Below are 21,122 nucleotides of genomic sequence, written 5' to 3'. Positions count from 1 at the left end.
ACTGGATGCCGCACGGTGACTTTGCTATCAGAGAAGAGAGACGAGAAAGACCAAAGTGCCGTTTGCCCTTCTCAGTGTGGCCCTGAAGGACTGTGTCCAGGCTGAAGTTCTGTTCCCACCGGACGAACCTCCCCCTAGATTGTCCTTTCTGAGCTCCAGTCAGGTGAGGCTAAACACTCAGGTGGGAAAGACCAAAATCTACAACAAGGGTTTAAAATAAAGTGGATTTAATAAACAGATATCCAGAATATTAAACTCCAGCCCAGTTATAGGGGTTATTGACATCAGCAGAAACAAATCCCAACTGTCAGAATGAACATGGTTCAGTCCTGGATGGGATTAACAGCAGAATCCAACCCCTGCAGTCATATGTGAACTCGCTGGTGTCTCAGCATGTGTGATGACTGAGTGAATCCCTTCCAGCACATGGAGCAGGTGAACAGTCTCTCCCCAATGGGTGCGAGTTGATGTGTCAGCAGTTCATTTCTGCTTTTAAAGCTCTTCTCACAGTCAGTGAATTAAAAGGTCACTCAATAGTGTGAACAAGTTGATGTCTCAGAAGGTGGGATGAATGAGTGAATCCCTTCCCACACACGGAGCAGGTGAACAGTCTCTCCCAAGTGTGAGTGTGTTGGTGTTTCAGCAGATCATTTGTGCTTTTAAAACACTTCTCACAGTCAGAACATTTAAAGGTCTCTCCCCAGGGTGAGTACGTTGGTGTGTCAGAAGGTGGGATGACCGATTGAATCTCTTCTTACACACGGAGCAGATGAACGGCCTCTCCCCGGTGTGAGTGCGTTGGTGTCTCAGCAGTTCGTTTCTGCTTTTAAACCTCTTCTCACAGTCAGAACATTTAAAAGGTCTCTCATCAGAGTGAACTCGCTGGTGTGTCAGAAGGTGGGATGACCGAGTGAATCTCTTCCCACACACGGAGCAGATGAACGGCCTCTCCCCAGTGTGAGTGCGTTGGTGTCTCAGCAGTTCGTTTCTGCTTTTAAACCTCTTCTCACAGTCAGAACATTTAAAAGGTCTCTCATCAGAGTGAACTCGTTGGTGTGACAGAAGATGGGATGATCGAGTGAATCTCTTCTTACACACGGAGCAGCAGAATGGTCTCTCCCCAGTGTGAGTGCGTCGATGTCTCAGCAGTTCGTTTCTGCTTTTAAAGCTTTTCTCACAGTCAGAACATTTAAAAGGTCTCTCATCAGAGTGAACTCGCTGGTGTGTCAGCAGGGTGGATGACCGAGTGAATCTCTTCCCAAACACAGAGCAGGTGAACGGCCTCTCCCCAGTGTGAGTGCGTTCGTGTGTCAGCAGATTAACTTTGCTTTTAAACCTCTTCTCACAGTCAGAACATTTAAAAGGTCTCTCCCCTGTGTGAACCCGCTGATGTCTCAGTCGGTGGGATGACCGAGTGAATCCCTTCCCACACACGGAGCAGGTGAACGGCCTCTCCCCAGTGTGAGCCCGCTGGTGTGACAGAAGGTGGGATGACCGAGTGAATCTCTTCTTACACACGGAGCAGGTGAACGGTCTCTCCCCAGTGTGAGTGCGTCGATGTCTCAGCAGTTCGTTTCTGCTTTTAAAGCTTTTCTTACAGTCACAACATTTAAAAGGTCTCTCTTCAGAGTGAACTCGCTGGTGTGTCAGCAGGGTGGATGACTGAGTGAATCTCTTCTCACACTGAGAGCGGGTGAACGGCCTCTCCCCAGTGTGAGTGCGTCGATGTGTCAGCAATTCGTTTCTGATTTTAAATCTCTTCCCACAGTCAGAACATTTAAAAGGCCTCTCCCCAGTGTGAAATCGGTGGTGCGACAGCAGTTCAGATGAAATAGTGAATCCCTTCCCGCACACAGAGCAGGTGAACGGCCTCTCCCCAGTGTGAGCGCGTTGGTGTGTCAGCAGATTCCTTTTGCTTTTAAACCTCTTCCCACAGTCAGAACATTTAAAAGGTCTCTCATCAGTATGAACTCGCTGGTGTGACAGAAGGTGGGATGACTGAGTGAATCTCTTCTGACACACGGAGCAGGAGAACGGCCTCCCCCCAGTGTGAACTCGCTGGTGTATCAGCAGGTGGGATGACTGAGTGAATCTCTTCTTACACACGGAGCAGGAGAACGGCCTCTCCCCAGTGTGAACTCGCTGGTGTATCAGCAGGTGGGATGACTGAGTGAATCTCTTCTTACACACGGAGCAGGAGAACGGCCTCTCCCCAGTGTGAACTCGCTGGTGTGTCACCAGTTCAATTCTGCGTTTAAATCTCTTCTCACAGTCAGAGCATTTAAAAGGTCTCTCAACGGAGTGAACTCGCTGGTGTGACAGAAGGTTGCATAACTGAGTGAATCCCTTCTTACATACGGAGCAGGTGAACGGCCTCTCCCCTGTGTGAACTCGCTGGTGTGTCAGAAGGTTGGATGACCGAGCGAATCTCTTCCCACACACGGAGCAGGTGAACGGCCTCTCCCCAGTGTGTTTGCGTCGATGAATTTCCAGCTCTGACGGGTAATTGAATCCCTTCCCACAGTCCCCACATTTCCACGGTTTCTCCGTGGTCCGGGTGTCCTTGTGTCTCTCCAGGTTGGACGATCAGTTGAAGCCTCGTCCACACACACAACACGTGCACAGTTTCTCCCCGCTGTGAATGGTGTAATGTTTTTTCCGGCTGTGTCACTGGTTAAAGCTCTTTCCACAGTCAGTGCATTGGAACACTCTCACTCGGGTGTTTGAAATCTTCTCCCAGAGACAGAACAGACGAACATTTCTCCTTCCACATTCAAAGGCCGATGATATTCAGGTCCTGATGATGCGAATGACTCTGTCAGATCTTGACATGAAGAGGTTTAAAAGTCATCACTGTAAATACAGGATCGAAATTCAGAACAGGCTATGTTAGTGTCCACAGAACATGCTTTCCTCTCTTGTTCCCTCAAAGCTGCAAATCCCCCATCCCGCGGACTCTCCTTCCTCCCTGTGCTGAAATCCAAACCCATCGCATCATCTTTCAGTGGTCCTAAACCATGAGTGAAAGGGTGAGAGAGTGAATGTGAGAGAGTGAATGTGAGAGAGTGAATGTGAGAGGGTGAATGTGAGAGGGCGAATGTGAGAGGGCGAATGTGAGAGGGTGAATGTGAGAGGGCGAATGTGAGAGAGTGAATGTGAGAGAGTGAATGTGAGAGAGTGAATGTGAGAGGGTGAATGTGAGAGGGCGAATGTGAGAGGGCGAATGTGAGAGGGCGAATGTGAGAGAGCGAATGTGAGAGGGCGAATGTGAGAGAGCGAATGTGAGAGATGGAATGTGAGAGAGTGAATGTGAGAGAGTGAATGTGAGAGGGTGAATGTGAGAGCGTGAATGTGAGAGGGTGACTGTGAGAGAGTGAATGTGAGAGAGTGAATGTGAGAGGGTGAATGTGAGAGCGTGAATGTGAGAGGGTGAATGGGAGAGGGTGAATGGGAGAGGGTGAATGCGAGAGGGTGAATGCGAGAGAGCGAATGCGAGAGAGCGAATGCGAGAGAGGGAATGCGAGAGAGGGAATGCGAGAGAGGGAATGCGAGAGGGTGAATGCGAGAGGGTGAAAGCGAGAGGGTGAATGCGAGAGAGTGAATGCGAGAGAGGGAATGAGAGAGAGTGAATGCGAGAGGGTGAATGTGAGAGGGTGAATGTGAGGGAGCGAATGTGAGAGAGCGAATGTGAGAGGGCGAATGCGAGAGAGTGAATGTGAGAGGGCGAATGTGAGAGGGCGAATGTGAGAGGGCGAATGTGAGAGGGCGAATGTGAGAGAGGGAATGTGAGAGGGTGAATGTGAGAGGGTGAATGTGAGAGGGTGAATGTGAGAGGGTGAATGTGAGAGGGTGAATGTGAGAGGGTGAATGTGAGAGGGCGAATGCGAGAGAGCGAATGCGAGAGGGTGAATGCGAGAGAGTGAATGCGAGAGGGTGAATGTGAGAGGGTGAATGTGAGGGAGCGAATGTGAGAGAGCGAATGTGAGAGGGCGAATGCGAGAGAGTGAATGTGAGAGGGCGAATGTGAGAGGGCGAATGTGAGAGGGCGAATGTGAGAGGGCGAATGTGAGAGAGGGAATGTGAGAGGGTGAATGTGAGAGGGTGAATGTGAGAGGGCGAATGTGAGAGGGGGAATGTGAGAGAGGGAATGTGAGAGGGTGAATGTGAGAGGGCGAATGTGAGAGGGCGAATGTGAGAGGGCGAATGTGAGAGGGGGAATGTGAGAGGGTGAATGTGAGAGGGTGAATGCGAGAGGGTGAATGCGAGAGGGTGAATGCGAGAGAGTGAATGCGAGAGAGTGAATGCGAGAGAGTGAATGCGAGAGAGTGAATGCGAGAGAGGGAATGCGAGAGAGCGAAAGTGAGAGAGCGAAAGTGAGAGAGCGAAAGTGAGAGAGCGAAAGTGAGAGAGCGAAAGTGGGAGAGCGAAAGTGGGAGAGCGAAAGTGAGAGAGCGAAAGTGAGAGAGCGAAAGTCAGAGAGCGAAAGTCAGAGAGCGAAAGTGAGAGAGCGAAAGTGAGAGAGCGAATGTGAGAGGGCGAATGTGAGAGAGTGAATGTGAGAGAGTGAATGTGAGAGGGTGAATGTGCGAGAGGGTGAAAATGCAAGAGGGTGAATGTGAGAGAGTGAATGTGAGAGAGGGAATGTGAGAGAGCGAAAGTGAGAGAGCGAAAGTGAGAGAGCGAATGTGAGAGGGCGAATGTGAGAGAGCGAAAGTGAGAGAGCGAAAGTGAGAGAGCGAATGTGAGAGAGCGAATGTGAGAGGGCGAATGCGGGAGAGCGAATGTGAGAGGGCGAATGTGAGAGAGTGAATGTGAGAGAGTGAATGTGAGAGGGTGAAAATGCGAGAGGGCGAATGGGAGAGGGCGAATGTGAGAGGGTGAATGTGAGAGGGTGAATGTGAGAGGGTGAATGTGAGAGGGTGAATGCGAGAGGGTGAATGCGAGAGAGTGAATGCGAGAGGGCGAATGTGAGAGAGCGAATGTGAGAGGGTGAATGTGAGAGGGTGAATGCGAGAGAGCGAATGCGAGAGAGCGAATGTGAGAGGGCGAAAGTGGGAGGGCGAAAGTGGGAGGGCGAATGTGAGAGGGCGAATGTGAGAGGGCGAATGTGAGAGGGCGAAAATGCGAGAGAGTGAATGTGAGAGGGCGAATGTGAGAGAGCGAATGTGAGAGGGTGAAAATGCGAGAGAGTGAATGTGAGAGGGCGAATGGGAGAGGGTGAATGGGAGAGGGTGAATGTGAGAGGGTGAATGTGAGAGGGCGAATGTGAGAGAGCGAATGTGAGAGGGTGAAAATGCGAGAGAGTGAATGTGAGAGGGCGAATGTGAGAGGGCGAATGTGAGAGGGCGAATGTGAGAGGGTGAATGTGAGAGGGCGAATGTGAGAGAGCGAATGCGAGAGGGCGAATGTGAGAGGGTGAATGTGAGAGGGCGAATGTGAGAGGGCGAATGTGAGAGGGTGAATGTGAGAGGGTGAATGTGAGAGGGCGAATGTGAGAGAGCGAATGCGAGAGAGCGAATGCGAGAGGGCGAATGCGAGAGGGCGAATGCGAGAGGGCGAATGTGAGAGGGCGAATGTGAGAGGGCGAATGTGAGAGCGAATGCGAGAGAGGGAATGTGAGAGGGTGAATGTGAGAGGGTGAATGTGAGAGGGCGAATGTGAGAGCGAATGCGAGAGGGCGAATGCGAGAGAGGGAATGCGAGAGGGCGAATGTGAGAGGGCGAATGCGAGAGGGCGAATGCGAGAGGGCGAATGCGAGAGGGCGAATGCGAGAGGGCGAATGCGAGAGGGCGAATGCGAGAGGGTGAATGCGAGAGGGCGAATGCGAGAGGGTGAATGTGAGAGGGCGAATGCGAGAGAGGGAATGTGAGAGGGTGAATGTGAGAGGGTGAATGTGAGAGGGTGAATGTGAGAGGGCGAATGTGAGAGCGAATGCGAGAGGGCGAATGCGAGAGGGCGAATGCGAGAGGGCGAATGCGAGAGGGCGAATGCGAGAGGGCGAATGCGAGAGGGCGAATGCGAGAGGGCGAATGCGAGAGGGCGAATGCGAGAGGGCGAATGTGAGAGGGCGAATGTGAGAGGGCGAATGTGAGAGCGAATGCGAGAGGGCGAATGCGAGAGAGCGAATGCGAGAGGGTGAATGCGAGAGGGTGAATGTGAGAGAGTGAATGTGAGAGGGTGAATGTGAGAGAGTGAATGCGAGAGAGCGAATGTGAGAGAGCGAATGTGAGAGGGTGAATGTGAGAGGGTGAATGTGAGAGGGTGAATGTGAGAGAGTGAATGTGAGAGGGTGAATGTGAGAGGGTGAATGTGAGAGGGCGAATGCGAGAGAGTGAATGTGAGAGGGTGAATGTGAGAGAGTGAATGTGAGAGGGTGAATGTGAGAGAGTGAATGTGAGAGGGTGAAAATGCGAGAGGGTGAATGTGAGAGAGCGAATGTGAGAGGGTGAATGTGAGAGAGGGAATGTGAGAGGGTGAAAATGCGAGAGGGTGAATGTGAGAGAGCGAATGTGAGAGAGCGAAAGTGAGAGAGCGAATGTGAGAGGGCGAATGTGAGAGAGCGAATGTGAGAGGGCGAATGTGAGAGAGTGAATGTGAGAGAGTGAATGTGAGAGGGTGAATGTGAGAGGGCGAATGTGAGAGAGCGAATGTGAGAGAGTGAATGTGAGAGGGTGAATGTGAGAGAGTGAATGTGAGAGAGTGAATGTGAGAGGGTGAATGTGAGAGGGCGAATGTGAGAGAGCGAATGTGAGAGGGCGAATGTGAGAGGGCGAATGTGAGAGAGTGAATGTGAGAGAGTGAATGTGAGAGGGTGAAAATGCGAGAGGGCGAATGGGAGAGGGCGAATGTGAGAGGGCGAATGTGAGAGGGTGAATGTGAGAGGGTGAATGTGAGAGGGTGAATGCGAGAGAGTGAATGCGAGAGGGCGAATGTGAGAGAGCGAATGTGAGAGGGTGAATGTGAGAGGGTGAATGCGAGAGAGCGAATGTGAGAGAGCGAATGTGAGAGAGCGAAAGTGGGAGGGCGAATGTGAGAGGGCGAATGTGAGAGGGCGAATGTGAGAGGGTGAAAATGCGAGAGAGTGAATGTGAGAGGGCGAATGTGAGAGGGCGAAAGTGAGAGAGCGAAAGTGAGAGAGCGAAAGTGAGAGAGCGAAAGTGAGAGAGCGAAAGTGAGAGAGCGAATGTGAGAGAGCGAATGTGAGAGGGCGAATGCGGGAGAGCGAATGTGAGAGGGCGAATGTGAGAGAGTGAATGTGAGAGAGTGAATGTGAGAGGGTGAAAATGCGAGAGGGCGAATGGGAGAGGGCGAATGTGAGAGGGTGAATGTGAGAGGGTGAATGTGAGAGGGTGAATGCGAGAGAGTGCATGCGAGAGGGCGAATGTGAGAGAGCGAATGTGAGAGGGTGAATGTGAGAGGGTGAATGCGAGAGAGCGAATGTGAGAGAGCGAAAGTGGGAGGGCGAATGTGAGAGGGCGAATGTGAGAGGGCGAATGTGAGAGGGCGAATGTGAGAGGGTGAAAATGCGAGAGAGTGAATGTGAGAGGGCGAATGTGAGAGAGCGAATGTGAGAGGGTGAAAATGCGAGAGAGTGAATGTGAGAGGGCGAATGGGAGAGGGTGAATGGGAGAGGGTGAATGTGAGAGGGTGAATGTGAGAGGGTGAATGTGAGAGGGCGAATGTGAGAGAGCGAATGTGAGAGGGTGAAAATGCGAGAGAGTGAATGTGAGAGGGCGAATGTGAGAGGGCGAATGTGAGAGGGTGAATGTGAGAGGGCGAATGTGAGAGAGCGAATGCGAGAGGGCGAATGTGAGAGAGTGAATGTGAGAGGGTGAATGTGAGAGGGCGAATGTGAGAGGGCGAATGTGAGAGGGCGAATGTGAGAGGGTGAATGTGAGAGGGCGAATGTGAGAGAGCGAATGCGAGAGGGTGAATGCGAGAGGGTGAATGTGAGAGGGCGAATGTGAGAGGGCGAATGTGAGAGGGGGAATGTGAGAGGGCGAATGTGAGAGCGAATGCGAGAGGGCGAATGTGAGAGGGCGAATGTGAGAGGGCGAATGTGAGAGGGCGAATGTGAGAGGGTGAATGTGAGAGAGTGAATGTGAGAGGGTGAATGTGAGAGGGTGAATGTGAGAGGGCGAATGCGAGAGAGTGAATGCGAGAGGGTGAATGTGAGAGAGTGAATGTGAGAGAGTGAATGTGAGAGGGCGAATGCGAGAGAGCGAATGTGAGAGGGTGAATGTGAGAGGGTGAATGTGAGAGGGTGAATGTGAGAGGGTGAATGTGAGAGAGTGAATGTGAGAGGGTGAATGTGAGAGGGTGAATGTGAGAGGGCGAATGCGAGAGAGCGAATGCGAGAGGGTGAATGTGAGAGAGTGAATGTGAGAGAGTGAATGTGAGAGGGTGAATGTGAGAGAGTGAATGTGAGAGGGTGAAAATGCGAGAGGGTGAATGTGAGAGAGCGAATGTGAGAGGGTGAATGTGAGAGAGGGAATGTGAGAGGGTGAAAATTCGAGAGGGTGAATGTGAGAGAGCGAATGTGAGAGGGCGAATGTGAGAGGGCGAATGTGAGAGCGTGAATGTCAGAGGGTGAATGTCAGAGGGCGAATGTGAGAGAGCGAATGTGAGAGGGTGAATGTGAGAGAGGGAATGTCAGAGGGCGAATGTGAGAGAGCGAATGTGAGAGGGTGAATGTGAGAGGGCGAATGCGAGAGGGCGAATGTGAGAGGGTGAATGTGAGAGGGTGAATGCGAGAGAGCGAATGTGAGAGAGCGAATGTGAGAGAGCGAATGTGAGAGAGCGAAAGTGGGAGGGCGAATGTGAGAGGGCGAATGTGAGAGGGCGAATGTGAGAGGGTGAAAATGCGAGAGAGTGAATGTGAGAGGGCGAATGTGAGAGGGTGAATGTGAGAGGGCGAATGTGAGAGAGCGAATGTGAGAGAGCGAATGTGAGAGGGTGAAAATGCGAGAGAGTGAATGTGAGAGGGCGAATGTGAGAGGGTGAATGTGAGAGGGCGAATGTGAGAGAACGAATGCGAGAGGGCGAATGCGAGAGGGTGAATGTGAGAGGGCGAATGTGAGAGGGTGAATGCGAGAGGGCGAATGCGAGAGGGCGAATGCGAGAGAGCGAATGTGAGAGGGCGAATGTGAGAGGGCGAATGTGAGAGGGCGAATGCGAGAGGGCGAATGCGAGAGGGCGAATGCGAGAGGGCGAATGCGAGAGGGCGAATGTGAGAGCGAATGCGAGAGGGCGAATGCGAGAGGGCGAATGTGAGAGAGCGAATGTGAGAGAGCGAATGTGAGAGGGTGAAAATGCGAGAGAGTGAATGTGAGAGGGCGAATGGGAGAGGGTGAATGTGAGAGGGTGAATGTGAGAGGGTGAATGTGAGAGGGTGAATGTGAGAGGGCGAATGTGAGAGAGCGAATGTGAGAGGGTGAAAATGCGAGAGAGTGAATGTGAGAGGGCGAATGTGAGAGAGCGAATGCGAGAGGGCGAATGCGAGAGGGCGAATGCGAGAGGGCGAATGTGAGAGGGCGAATGTGAGAGGGCGAATGTGAGAGGGCGAATGTGAGAGGGCGAATGCGAGAGGGCGAATGCGAGAGGGCGAATGTGAGAGGGCGAATGTGAGAGAGCGAATGTGAGAGAGCGAATGCGAGAGGGCGAATGCGAGAGGGTGAATGTGAGAGAGTGAATGTGAGAGGGTGAATGTGAGAGGGTGAATGTGAGAGAGTGAATGTGAGAGGGCGAATGTGAGAGAGCGAATGTGAGAGGGTGAAAATGCGAGAGAGTGAATGTGAGAGGGCGAATATGAGAGGGTGAATGTGAGAGGGCGAATGTGAGAGAACGAATGCGAGAGGGCGAATGCGAGAGGGTGAATGTGAGAGGGCGAATGTGAGAGGGCGAATGTGAGAGGGCGAATGCGAGAGGGCGAATGCGAGAGGGCGAATGTGAGAGAGCGAATGTGAGAGGGTGAATGTGAGAGGGCGAATGTGAGAGGGCGAATGCGAGAGGGCGAATGCGAGAGGGCGAATGCGAGAGGGCGAATGTGAGAGCGAATGCGAGAGGGCGAATGCGAGAGGGCGAATGCGAGAGCGCGAATGCGAGAGGGCGAATGTGAGAGGGTGAAAATGCGAGAGGGTGAATGTGAGAGAGCGAATGTGAGAGGGCGAATGTGAGAGAGCGAAAGTGAGAGAGCGAAAGTGAGAGAGCGAATGTGAGAGAGCGAATGCGAGAGGGCGAATGCGGGAGAGCGAATGTGAGAGGGCGAATGTGAGAGAGTGAATGTGAGAGGGTGAAAATGCGAGAGGGCGAATGGGAGAGGGCGAATGTGAGAGTGTGAATGTGAGAGGGTGAATGTGAGAGGGTGAATGCGAGAGAGTGAATGCGAGAGGGCGAATGTGAGAGAGCGAATGTGAGAGGGTGAATGTGAGAGGGTGAATGCGAGAGAGCGAATGTGAGAGAGCGAATGTGAGAGAGCGAAAGTGGGAGGGCGAATGTGAGAGGGCGAATGTGAGAGGGCGAATGTGAATGGGCGAATGTGAGAGGGTGAAAATGCGAGAGAGTGAATGTGAGAGGGCGAATGTGAGAGAGCGAATGTGAGAGGGTGAAAATGCGAGAGAGTGAATGTGAGAGGGCGAATGGGAGAGGGTGAATGTGAGAGGGTGAATGTGAGAGGGTGAATGTGAGAGGGTGAATGTGAGAGGGCGAATGTGAGAGAGCGAATGTGAGAGGGTGAAAATGCGAGAGAGTGAATGTGAGAGGGCGAATGTGAGAGGGCGAATGTGAGAGGGTGAATGTGAGAGGGCGAATGTGAGAGAGCGAATGCGAGAGGGCGAATGTGAGAGAGGGAATGTGAGAGGGTGAATGTGAGAGGGCGAATGCGAGAGGGCGAATGTGAGAGGGCGAATGTGAGAGGGCGAATGTGAGAGGGCGAATGTGAGAGGGCGAATGTGAGAGAGCGAATGCGAGAGGGTGAATGCGAGAGGGCGAATGTGAGAGGGCGAATGTGAGAGGGTGAATGTGAGAGGGCGAATGTGAGAGCGAATGCGAGAGAGCGAATGCGAGAGAGCGAATGCGAGAGGGCGAATGTGAGAGGGCGAATGTGAGAGGGCGAATGTGAGAGAGTGAATGTGAGAGGGTGAATGTGAGAGGGTGAATGTGAGAGAGTGAATGTGAGAGAGTGAATGTGAGAGGGTGAATGTGAGAGGGCGAATGCGAGAGGGCGAATGTGAGAGGGTGAATGTGAGAGGGTGAATGCGAGAGAGTGAATGTGAGAGGGTGAATGTGAGAGGGTGAATGTGAGAGGGCGAATGCGAGAGAGTGAATGCGAGAGGGTGAATGTGAGAGAGTGAATGTGAGAGAGTGAATGTGAGAGGGTGAATGTGAGAGAGTGAATGTGAGAGGGTGAAAATGCGAGAGAGTGAATGTGAGAGGGCGAATATGAGAGGGTGAATGTGAGAGGGCGAATGTGAGAGAACGAATGCGAGAGGGCGAATGCGAGAGGGTGAATGTGAGAGGGCGAATGTGAGAGGGCGAATGTGAGAGGGCGAATGCGAGAGGGCGAATGCGAGAGGGCGAATGTGAGAGAGCGAATGTGAGAGGGTGAATGTGAGAGGGCGAATGTGAGAGGGCGAATGCGAGAGGGCGAATGCGAGAGGGCGAATGCGAGAGGGCGAATGTGAGAGCGAATGCGAGAGGGCGAATGCGAGAGGGCGAATGCGAGAGCGCGAATGCGAGAGGGCGAATGCGAGAGGGCGTATGTGAGAGGGTGAATGTGAGAGGGCGAATGTGAGAGAGCGAATGCGAGAGGGCGAATGCGAGAGGGCGAATGCGAGAGGGCGAATGCGAGAGGGCGAATGTGAGAGCGAATGCGAGAGGGCGAATGCGAGAGAGTGAATGTGAGAGGGTGAATGTGAGAGAGTGAATGTGAGAGGGTGAATGTGAGAGGGCGAATGCGAGAGAGCGAATGTGAGAGAGTGAATGTGAGAGGGTGAATGTGAGAGGGTGAATGTGAGAGGGTGAATGTGAGAGAGTGAATGTGAGAGGGTGAATGTGAGAGGGTGAATGTGAGAGGGCGAATGCGAGAGAGTGAATGTGAGAGGGTGAATGTGAGAGAGTGAATGTGAGAGGGTGAATGTGAGAGAGTGAATGTGAGAGGGTGAAAATGCGAGAGGGTGAATGTGAGAGAGCGAATGTGAGAGGGTGAATGTGAGAGAGGGAATGTGAGAGGGTGAAAATGCGAGAGGGTGAATGTGAGAGAGCGAATGTGAGAGGGCGAATGTGAGAGAGCGAAAGTGAGAGAGCGAAAGTGAGAGAGCGAATGTGAGAGAGCGAATGCGAGAGGGCGAATGCGGGAGAGCGAATGTGAGAGGGCGAATGTGAGAGAGTGAATGTGAGAGGGTGAAAATGCGAGAGGGCGAATGGGAGAGGGCGAATGTGAGAGTGTGAATGTGAGAGGGTGAATGTGAGAGGGTGAATGCGAGAGAGTGAATGCGAGAGGGCGAATGTGAGAGAGCGAATGTGAGAGGGTGAATGTGAGAGGGTGAATGCGAGAGAGCGAATGTGAGAGAGCGAATGTGAGAGAGCGAAAGTGGGAGGGCGAATGTGAGAGGGCGAATGTGAGAGGGCGAATGTGAATGGGCGAATGTGAGAGGGTGAAAATGCGAGAGAGTGAATGTGAGAGGGCGAATGTGAGAGAGCGAATGTGAGAGGGTGAAAATGCGAGAGAGTGAATGTGAGAGGGCGAATGGGAGAGGGTGAATGTGAGAGGGTGAATGTGAGAGGGTGAATGTGAGAGGGTGAATGTGAGAGGGCGAATGTGAGAGAGCGAATGTGAGAGGGTGAAAATGCGAGAGAGTGAATGTGAGAGGGCGAATGTGAGAGGGCGAATGTGAGAGGGTGAATGTGAGAGGGCGAATGTGAGAGAGCGAATGCGAGAGGGCGAATGTGAGAGAGGGAATGTGAGAGGGCGAATGTGAGAGGGCGAATGCGAGAGGGCGAATGTGAGAGGGCGAATGTGAGAGGGCGAATGTGAGAGGGCGAATGTGAGAGAGCGAATGCGAGAGGGTGAATGCGAGAGGGCGAATGTGAGAGGGCGAATGTGAGAGGGTGAATGTGAGAGGGCGAATGTGAGAGCGAATGCGAGAGAGCGAATGCGAGAGAGCGAATGCGAGAGGGCGAATGTGAGAGGGCGAATGTGAGAGGGCGAATGTGAGAGAGTGAATGTGAGAGGGTGAATGTGAGAGGGTGAATGTGAGAGAGTGAATGTGAGAGAGTGAATGTGAGAGGGTGAATGTGAGAGGGCGAATGCGAGAGGGCGAATGTGAGAGGGTGAATGTGAGAGGGTGAATGCGAGAGAGTGAATGTGAGAGGGTGAATGTGAGAGGGTGAATGTGAGAGGGCGAATGCGAGAGAGTGAATGCGAGAGGGTGAATGTGAGAGAGTGAATGTGAGAGAGTGAATGTGAGAGGGTGAATGTGAGAGAGTGAATGTGAGAGGGTGAAAATGCGAGAGGGTGAATGTGAGAGAGCGAATGTGAGAGGGTGAATGTGAGAGAGGGAATGTGAGAGGGTGAAAATGCGAGAGGGTGAATGTGAGAGAGCGAATGTGAGAGGGCGAATGTGAGAGGGCGAATGTGAGAGCGTGAATGTGAGAGGGTGAATGTCAGAGGGCGAATGTGAGAGAGCGAATGTGAGAGGGTGAATGTGAGAGAGGGAATGTCAGAGGGCGAATGTGAGAGAGCGAATGTGAGAGGGTGAATGTGAGAGGGCGAATGCGAGAGGGCGAATGCGAGAGGGCGAATGTGAGAGGGTGAATGTGAGAGGGTGAATGCGAGAGAGCGAATGTGAGAGAGCGAATGTGAGAGAGCGAAAGTGGGAGGGCGAATGTGAGAGGGCGAATGTGAGAGGGCGAATGTGAGAGGGTGAAAATGCGAGAGAGTGAATGTGAGAGGGCGAATGTGAGAGGGTGAATGTGAGAGGGCGAATGTGAGAGAGCGAATGTGAGAGGGTGAAAATGCGAGAGAGTGAATGTGAGAGGGCGAATGGGAGAGGGTGAATGTGAGAGGGTGAATGTGAGAGGGTGAATGTGAGAGGGTGAATGTGAGAGGGCGAATGTGAGAGAGCGAATGTGAGAGGGTGAAAATGCGAGAGAGTGAATGTGAGAGGGCGAATGTGAGAGAGCGAATGCGAGAGGGCGAATGTGAGAGGGCGAATGTGAGAGGGCGAATGTGAGAGGGCGAATGTGAGAGGGCGAATGCGAGAGGGCGAATGCGAGAGGGCGAATGCGAGAGGGCGAATGTGAGAGAGCGAATGTGAGAGAGCGAATGCGAGAGGGCGAATGCGAGAGAGTGAATGCGAGAGGGTGAATGTGAGAGAGTGAATGTGAGAGGGCGAATGTGAGAGGGCGAATGTGAGAGAGCGAATGCGAGAGGGCGAAAATGCGAGAGAGTGAATGTGAGAGGGCGAATGTGAGAGGGTGAATGTGAGAGGGCGAATGTGAGAGAACGAATGCGAGAGGGCGAATGCGAGAGGGTGAATGTGAGAGGGCGAATGTGAGAGGGCGAATGCGAGAGGGCGAATGCGAGAGAGCGAATGCGAGAGGGCGAATGTGAGAGGGTGAATGTGAGAGGGCGAATGTGAGAGGGCGAATGTGAGAGGGCGAATGCGAGAGGGCGAATGCGAGAGGGCGAATGCGAGAGAGCGAATGCGAGAGGGCGAATGCGAGAGGGCGAATGCGAGAGGGCGAATGCGAGAGCGCGAATGCGAGAGGGCGAATGTGAGAGGGCGAATGTGAGAGGGTGAATGTGAGAGGGCGAATGTGAGAGGGCGAATGTGAGAGAGCGAATGCGAGAGGGCGAATGCGAGAGGGCGAATGCGAGAGGGCGAATGCGAGAGGGCGAATGTGAGAGCGAATGCGAGAGGGCGAATGCGAGAGAGTGAATGCGAGAGGGTGAATGTGAGAGAGTGAATGTGAGAGGGTGAATGTGAGAGAGTGAATGTGAGAGCGCGAATGCGAGAGAGCGAATGTGAGAGAGTGAATGTGAGAGGGTGAATGTGAGAGAGTGAATGTGAGAGGGTGAATGTGAGAGGGTGAATGTGAGAGGGTGAATGTGAGAGGGCGAATGCGAGAGAGTGAATGTGAGAGGGTGAATGTGAGAGAGTGAATGTGAGAGGGTGAATGTGAGAGAGTGAATGTGAGAGGGTGAAAATGCGAGAGGGTGAATGTGAGAGAGCGAATGTGAGAGGGTGAATGTGAGAGAGGGAATGTGAGAGGGTGAAAATGCGAGAGGGTGAATGTGAGAGAGCGAATGTGAGAGGGCGAATGTGAGAGAGCGAAAGTGAGAGAGCGAAAGTGAGAGAGCGAATGTGAGAGAGCGAATGCGAGAGGGCGAATGTGAGAGGGCGAATGTGAGAGAGTGAATGTGAGAGAGTGAATGTGAGAGGGTGAAAATGCGAGAGGGCGAATGGGAGAGGGCGAATGTGAGAGGGCGAATGTGAGAGGGTGAATGTGAGAGGGTGAATGTGAGAGGGTGAATGCGAGAGAGGGAATGCGAGAGGGCGAATGTGAGAGAGCGAAAGTGGGAGGGCGAATGTGAGAGGGCGAATGTGAGAGGGCGAATGTGAGAGGGCGAATGTGAGAGGGTGAAAATGCGAGAGAGTGAATGTGAGAGGGCGAATGTGAGAGGGTGAATGTGAGAGGGCGAATGTGAGAGAGCGAAAGTGAGAGAGCGAAAGTGAGAGAGCGAATGTGAGAGAGCGAATGTGAGAGGGCGAATGCGGGAGAGCGAATGTGAGAGAGTGAATGTGAGAGGGTGAAAATGCGAGAGGGCGAATGGGAGAGGGCGAATGTGAGAGTGTGAATGTGAGAGGGTGAATGTGAGAGGGTGAATGCGAGAGAGTGAATGCGAGAGGGCGAATGTGAGAGAGCGAATGTGAGAGGGTGAATGTGAGAGGGTGAATGCGAGAGAGCGAATGTGAGAGAGCGAATGTGAGAGAGCGAAAGTGGGAGGGCGAATGTGAGAGGGCGAATGTGAGAGGGCGAATGTGAGAGGGTGAATGTGAGAGGGCGAATGTGAGAGAGTGAATGTGAGAGAGTGAAAATGCGAGAGGGCGAATGGGAGAGGGCGAATGTGAGAGGGTGAATGTGAGAGGGCGAATGTGAGAGAGTGAATGTGAGAGAGTGAATGTGAGAGGGTGAAAATGCGAGAGGGCGAATGGGAGAGGGCGAATGTGAGAGTGTGAATGTGAGAGGGTGAATGTGAGAGGGTGAATGCGAGAGAGTGAATGCGAGAGGGCGAATGTGAGAGAGCGAATGTGAGAGGCTGAATGTGAGAGGGTGAATGCGAGAGAGCGAATGTGAGAGAGCGAATGTGAGAGAGCGAAAGTGGGAGGGCGAATGTGAGAGGGCGAATGTGAGAGGGCGAATGTGAGAGGGTGAATGTGAGAGGGCGAATGTGAATGGGCGAATGTGAGAGGGTGAAAATGCGAGAGAGTGAATGTGAGAGGGCGAATGTGAGAGGGTGAATGTGAGAGGGCGAATGTCAGAGGGCGAATGTGAGAGGGTGAAAATGCGAGAGAGTGAATGTGAGAGGGCGAATGGGAGAGGGTGAATGGGAGAGGGTGAATGTGAGAGGGTGAATGTGAGAGGGTGAATGTGAGAGGGCGAATGTGAGAGGGCGAATGTGAAAGAGCGAATGTGAGAGGGCGAATGTGAGAGGGTGAATGTGAGAGGGCGAATGTGAGAGGGCGAATGTGAGAGGGTGAATGTGAGAGGGCGAATGTGAGAGAGCGAATGCGAGAGGGCGAATGTGAGAGAGGGAATGTGAGAGGGTGAATGTGAGAGGGTGAATGTGAGAGGGTGAATGTGAGAGGGCGAATGTGAAAGAGCGAATGTGAGAGAGCGAATGTGAGAGGGCGAATGTGAGAGAGCGAATGCGAGAGGGTGAATGCGAGAGGGCGAATGTGAGAGGGCGAATGTGAGAGGGTGAATGTGAGAGGGCGAATGTGAGAGCGAATGCGAGAGAGCGAATGCGAGAGGGCGAATGTGAGAGGGTGAATGTGAGAGGGTGAATGTGAGAGAGTGAATGTGAGAGGGTGAATGTGAGAGGGTGAATGTGAGAGGGCGAATGCGAGAGAGTGAATGCGAGAGGGTGAATGCGAGAGAGTGAATGCGAGAGAGTGAATGTGAGAGGGCGAATGCGAGAGAGCGAATGTGAGAGGGTGAATGTGAGAGGGTGAATGTGAGAGAGTGAATGTGAGAGGGTGAATGTGAGAGGGCGAATGCGAGAGAGTGAATGCGAGAGGGTGAATGCGAGAGAGTGAATGTGAGAGAGTGAATGTGAGAGGGTGAATGTGAGAGAGTGAATGTGAGAGGGTGAAAATGCGAGAGGGTGAATGTGAGAGAGCGAATGTGAGAGGGTGAATGTGAGAGAGGGAATGTGAGAGGGTGAAAATGCGAGAGGGTGAATGTGAGAGAGCGAATGTGAGAGGGCGAATGTGAGAGGGCGAATGTGAGAGCGTGAATGTGAGAGGGTGAATGTGAGAGGGTGAATGTGAGAGAGCGAATGTCAGAGGGCGAATGTGAGAGAGCGAATGTGAGAGGGTGAATGTGAGAGAGGGAATGTCAGAGGGCGAATGTGAGAGAGCGAATGTGAGAGGGTGAATGTGAGAGGGCGAATGCGAGAGGGCGAATGCGAGAGGGTGAATGTGAGAGGGTGAATGCGAGAGAGCGAATGTGAGAGAGCGAATGTGAGAGAGCGAAAGTGGGAGGGCGAATGTGAGAGGGCGAATGTGAGAGGGCGAATGTGAGAGGGTGAAAATGCGAGAGAGTGAATGTGAGAGGGCGAATGTGAGAGGGTGAATGTGAGAGGGCGAATGTGAGAGAGCGAATGTGAGAGGGTGAAAATGCGAGAGAGTGAATGTGAGAGGGCGAATGGGAGAGGGTGAATGTGTGAGGGTGAATGTGAGAGGGTGAATGTGAGAGGGCGAATGTGAGAGAGCGAATGTGAGAGGGTGAAAATGCGAGAGAGTGAATGTGAGAGGGCGAATGTGAGAGAGCGAATGCGAGAGGGCGAATGTGAGAGGGCGAATGTGAGAGGGCGAATGTGAGAGGGCGAATGCGAGAGGGCGAATGCGAGAGGGCGAATGTGAGAGGGCGAATGTGAGATAGCGAATGTGAGAGAGCGAATGCGAGAGGGCGAATGCGAGAGAGCGAATGTGAGAGGGCGAATGTGAGAGAGTGAATGTGAGAGGGCGAATGTGAGAGAGCGAATGTGAGAGGGTGAAAATGCGAGAGAGTGAATGTGAGAGGGCGAATGTGAGAGGGCGAATGTGAAAGGGTGAATGTGAGAGGGCGAATGTGAGAGAACGAATGCGAGAGGGCGAATGTGAGAGGGCGAATGTGAGAGGGCGAATGCGAGAGGGCGAATGCGAGAGGGCGAATGCGAGAGGGCGAATGCGAGAGAGTGAATGTGAGAGGGTGAATGTGAGAGAGTGAATGTGAGAGGGTGAATGTGAGAGAGTGAATGTGAGAGGGTGAATGTGAGAGGGTGAATGTGAGAGAGTGAATGTGAGAGGGTGAATGTGAGAGGGTGAATGTGAGAGGGCGAATGCGAGAGGGTGAATGCGAGAGAGCGAATGTGAGAGGGCGAATGCGAGAGAGCGAATGTGAGAGGGTGAATGTGAGAGAGTGAATGTGAGAGAGTGAATGTGAGAGGGTGAATGTGAGAGAGTGAATGTGAGAGGGTGAATGTGAGAGGGTGAATGTGAGAGGGTGAATGTGAGAGGGTGAATGTGAGAGGGCGAATGCGAGAGAGTGAATGTGAGAGGGTGAATGTGAGAGGGCGAATGCGAGAGAGTGAATGTGAGAGGGTGAATGTGAGAGAGTGAATGTGAGAGAGTGAATGTGAGAGGGTGAATGTGAGAGAGTGAATGTGAGAGGGTGAAAATGCGAGAGGGTGAATGTGAGAGAGCGAATGTGAGAGGGTGAATGTGAGAGGGTGAATGTGAGAGAGGGAATGTGAGAGGGTGAAAATGCGAGAGGGTGAATGTGAGAGAGCGAATGTGAGAGGGCGAATGTGAAAGGGCGAATGTGAGAGGGTGAATGTGAGAGAGGGAATGTGAGAGGGCGAATGTGAGAGCGTGAATGTGAGAGGGTGAATGTGAGAGGGCGAATGTGAGAGCGTGAATGTGAGAGGGTGAATGTCAGAGGGCGAATGTGAGAGGGCGAATGTGAGAGGGTGAATGTGAGAGAGGGAATGTCAGAGGGCGAATGTGAGAGAGCGAATGTGAGAGGGTGAATGTGAGAGGGCGAATGTGAGAGGGTGAATGTGAGAGAGGGAATGTCAGAGGGCGAATGTGAGAGAGCGAATGTGAGAGGGAGAATGTGAGAGGGCGAATGTGAGAGGGTGAATGTGAGAGGGTGAATGTGAGAGGGTGAATGTGAGAGGGTGAATGTGAGAGAGGGAATGAGAGAGTGAATGTGAGAGGGTGAATGTGAGAGAGTGAATGTGAGAGGGTGAATGTGAGAGGGTGAATGTGAGAGGGTGAATGTGAGAGGGCGAATGTGAGAGGGCGAATGTGAGAGAGCGAATGTGAGAGAGCGAATGTGAGAGAGTGAATGTGAGAGGGTGAATGTGGGAGGGTGAATGTGAGAGAGTGAATGTGAGAGAGTGAATGTCAGAGGGTGAATGCGAGAGGGGGAATGCGAGAGGGGGAATGCGAGAGGGCGAATGCGAGAGGGCGAATGCGAGAGGGCGATTGCGAGGGAGCGAATGCGAGAGGGCGAATGCGAGAGGGCGAATGCGAGAGGGTGAATGTGAGAGGGCGAATGTGAGCGGGCGAATGCGAGAGGGAATGCGAGAGAGGGAATGAGAGAGTGAATGTGAGAGGGTGAATGTGAGAGAGTGAATGTGAGAGGGTGAATGTGAGAGGGCGAATGTGAGAGGGCGAATGCGAGAGAGGGAATGCGAGAGAGGGAATGAGAGAGTGAATGTGAGAGAGTGAATGTGAGAGAGTGAATGTGAGAGAGTGAATGTGAGAGAGTGAATGTCAGAGGGTGAATGTCAGAGGGTGAATACGAGAGAGTGAATGCGAGAGGGCGAATGCGAGAGGGCGAATGCGAGAGGGCGAATGCGAGAGGGCGAATGCGAGAGGGCGAATGCGAGAGAGGGAGTGAGAGAGTGAATGTGAGAGAGTGAATGTGAGAGAGTGAATGCGAGAGAGTGAATGCGAGAGAGGGAATGCGAGAGAGGGAATGCGAGAGGGTGAATGCGAGAGAGTGAATGCGAGAGAGCGAATGCGAGAGGGTGAATGCGAGAGGGTGAATGCGAGAGGGTGAATGCGAGAGGGTGAATGCGAGAGGGCGAATGCGAGAGAGGGAATGTGAGAGAGTCAATGTGAGAGGGTGAATGCGAGAGAGTGAATGCGAGAGGGTGAATGTGAGAGAGCGAATGTGAGAGGGCGAATGTGAGAGGGCGAATGTGAGAGAGGGAATGTGAGAGAGTCAATGTGAGAGGGCGAATGTGAGAGAGGGAATGTGAGAGAGCGAATGTGAGAGGGTGAATGCGAGAGAGTGAATGCGAGAGGGTGAATGTGAGAGAGCGAATGTGAGAGGGCGAATGTGAGAGAGGGAATGTGAGAGAGTCAATGTGAGAGGGCGAATGTGAGAGAGGGAATGTGAGAGAGCGAATGCTGAGAATCCCAACGTGGTCAGTTTTCGGTAAAATATTAAGATGCCTACGTGGCAAAGAAGCAGAATGTAAAATGGTTAGAAAGGGTTAATTAGTTAGTAACTGAGATTGGTACAGGTGGCCTGGCCTCCTGCTGGGCCATATGTTTGCGTAGTCAGCAGGTTTGCATGGTCTTAGCAATGTCGAGTGTTTGATGTGATTCAAGGACTGGTCTGAATGTCTCCATGTTTATGACAGATCAATATAGGTAACGAGCTTAGCCAAAGTTGAAAGACATTCCAGGTTGGGAGATAAGGAACAGAAGGAACAGGGAAGAACATTCCAAGTTGGAAGGTGAGGAAGTATTCCCTTTGATGTCTAACAGCAACATGGTCAGCACATGGACGATTTATGATTGGCCGGAAATAATGTAACCTCGCATGGCAACCTGTGC

General features: G+C 52.5%; 1 protein-coding gene across 1 annotated transcript; it reads right to left on the bottom strand.

The window, feature by feature from the left end:
* Positions 1-210: 210 nt before the first annotated feature.
* LOC137335912 (zinc finger protein 268-like) lies at positions 211-2,990 on the bottom strand. Its single transcript, XM_068001429.1, has 2 exons — positions 2,987-2,990; positions 211-2,564 (listed from the first exon to the last, which is right to left on the bottom strand). Exons 1-2 carry the CDS (start codon positions 2,988-2,990, stop codon positions 640-642), a joined length of 1,929 nt encoding a protein of 642 aa, XP_067857530.1. The 3' UTR covers positions 211-639.
* Positions 2,991-21,122: the final 18,132 nt, after the last annotated feature.

The sequence above is a fragment of the Heptranchias perlo genome, chromosome 20 (assembly GCF_035084215.1).
Source record: "Heptranchias perlo isolate sHepPer1 chromosome 20, sHepPer1.hap1, whole genome shotgun sequence".
NCBI lineage: Eukaryota > Metazoa > Chordata > Chondrichthyes > Hexanchiformes > Hexanchidae > Heptranchias > Heptranchias perlo.
The sequence above is the reverse complement of the archived record's forward strand: the minus strand, read 5'-3'. Positions and strand labels throughout refer to the sequence as shown.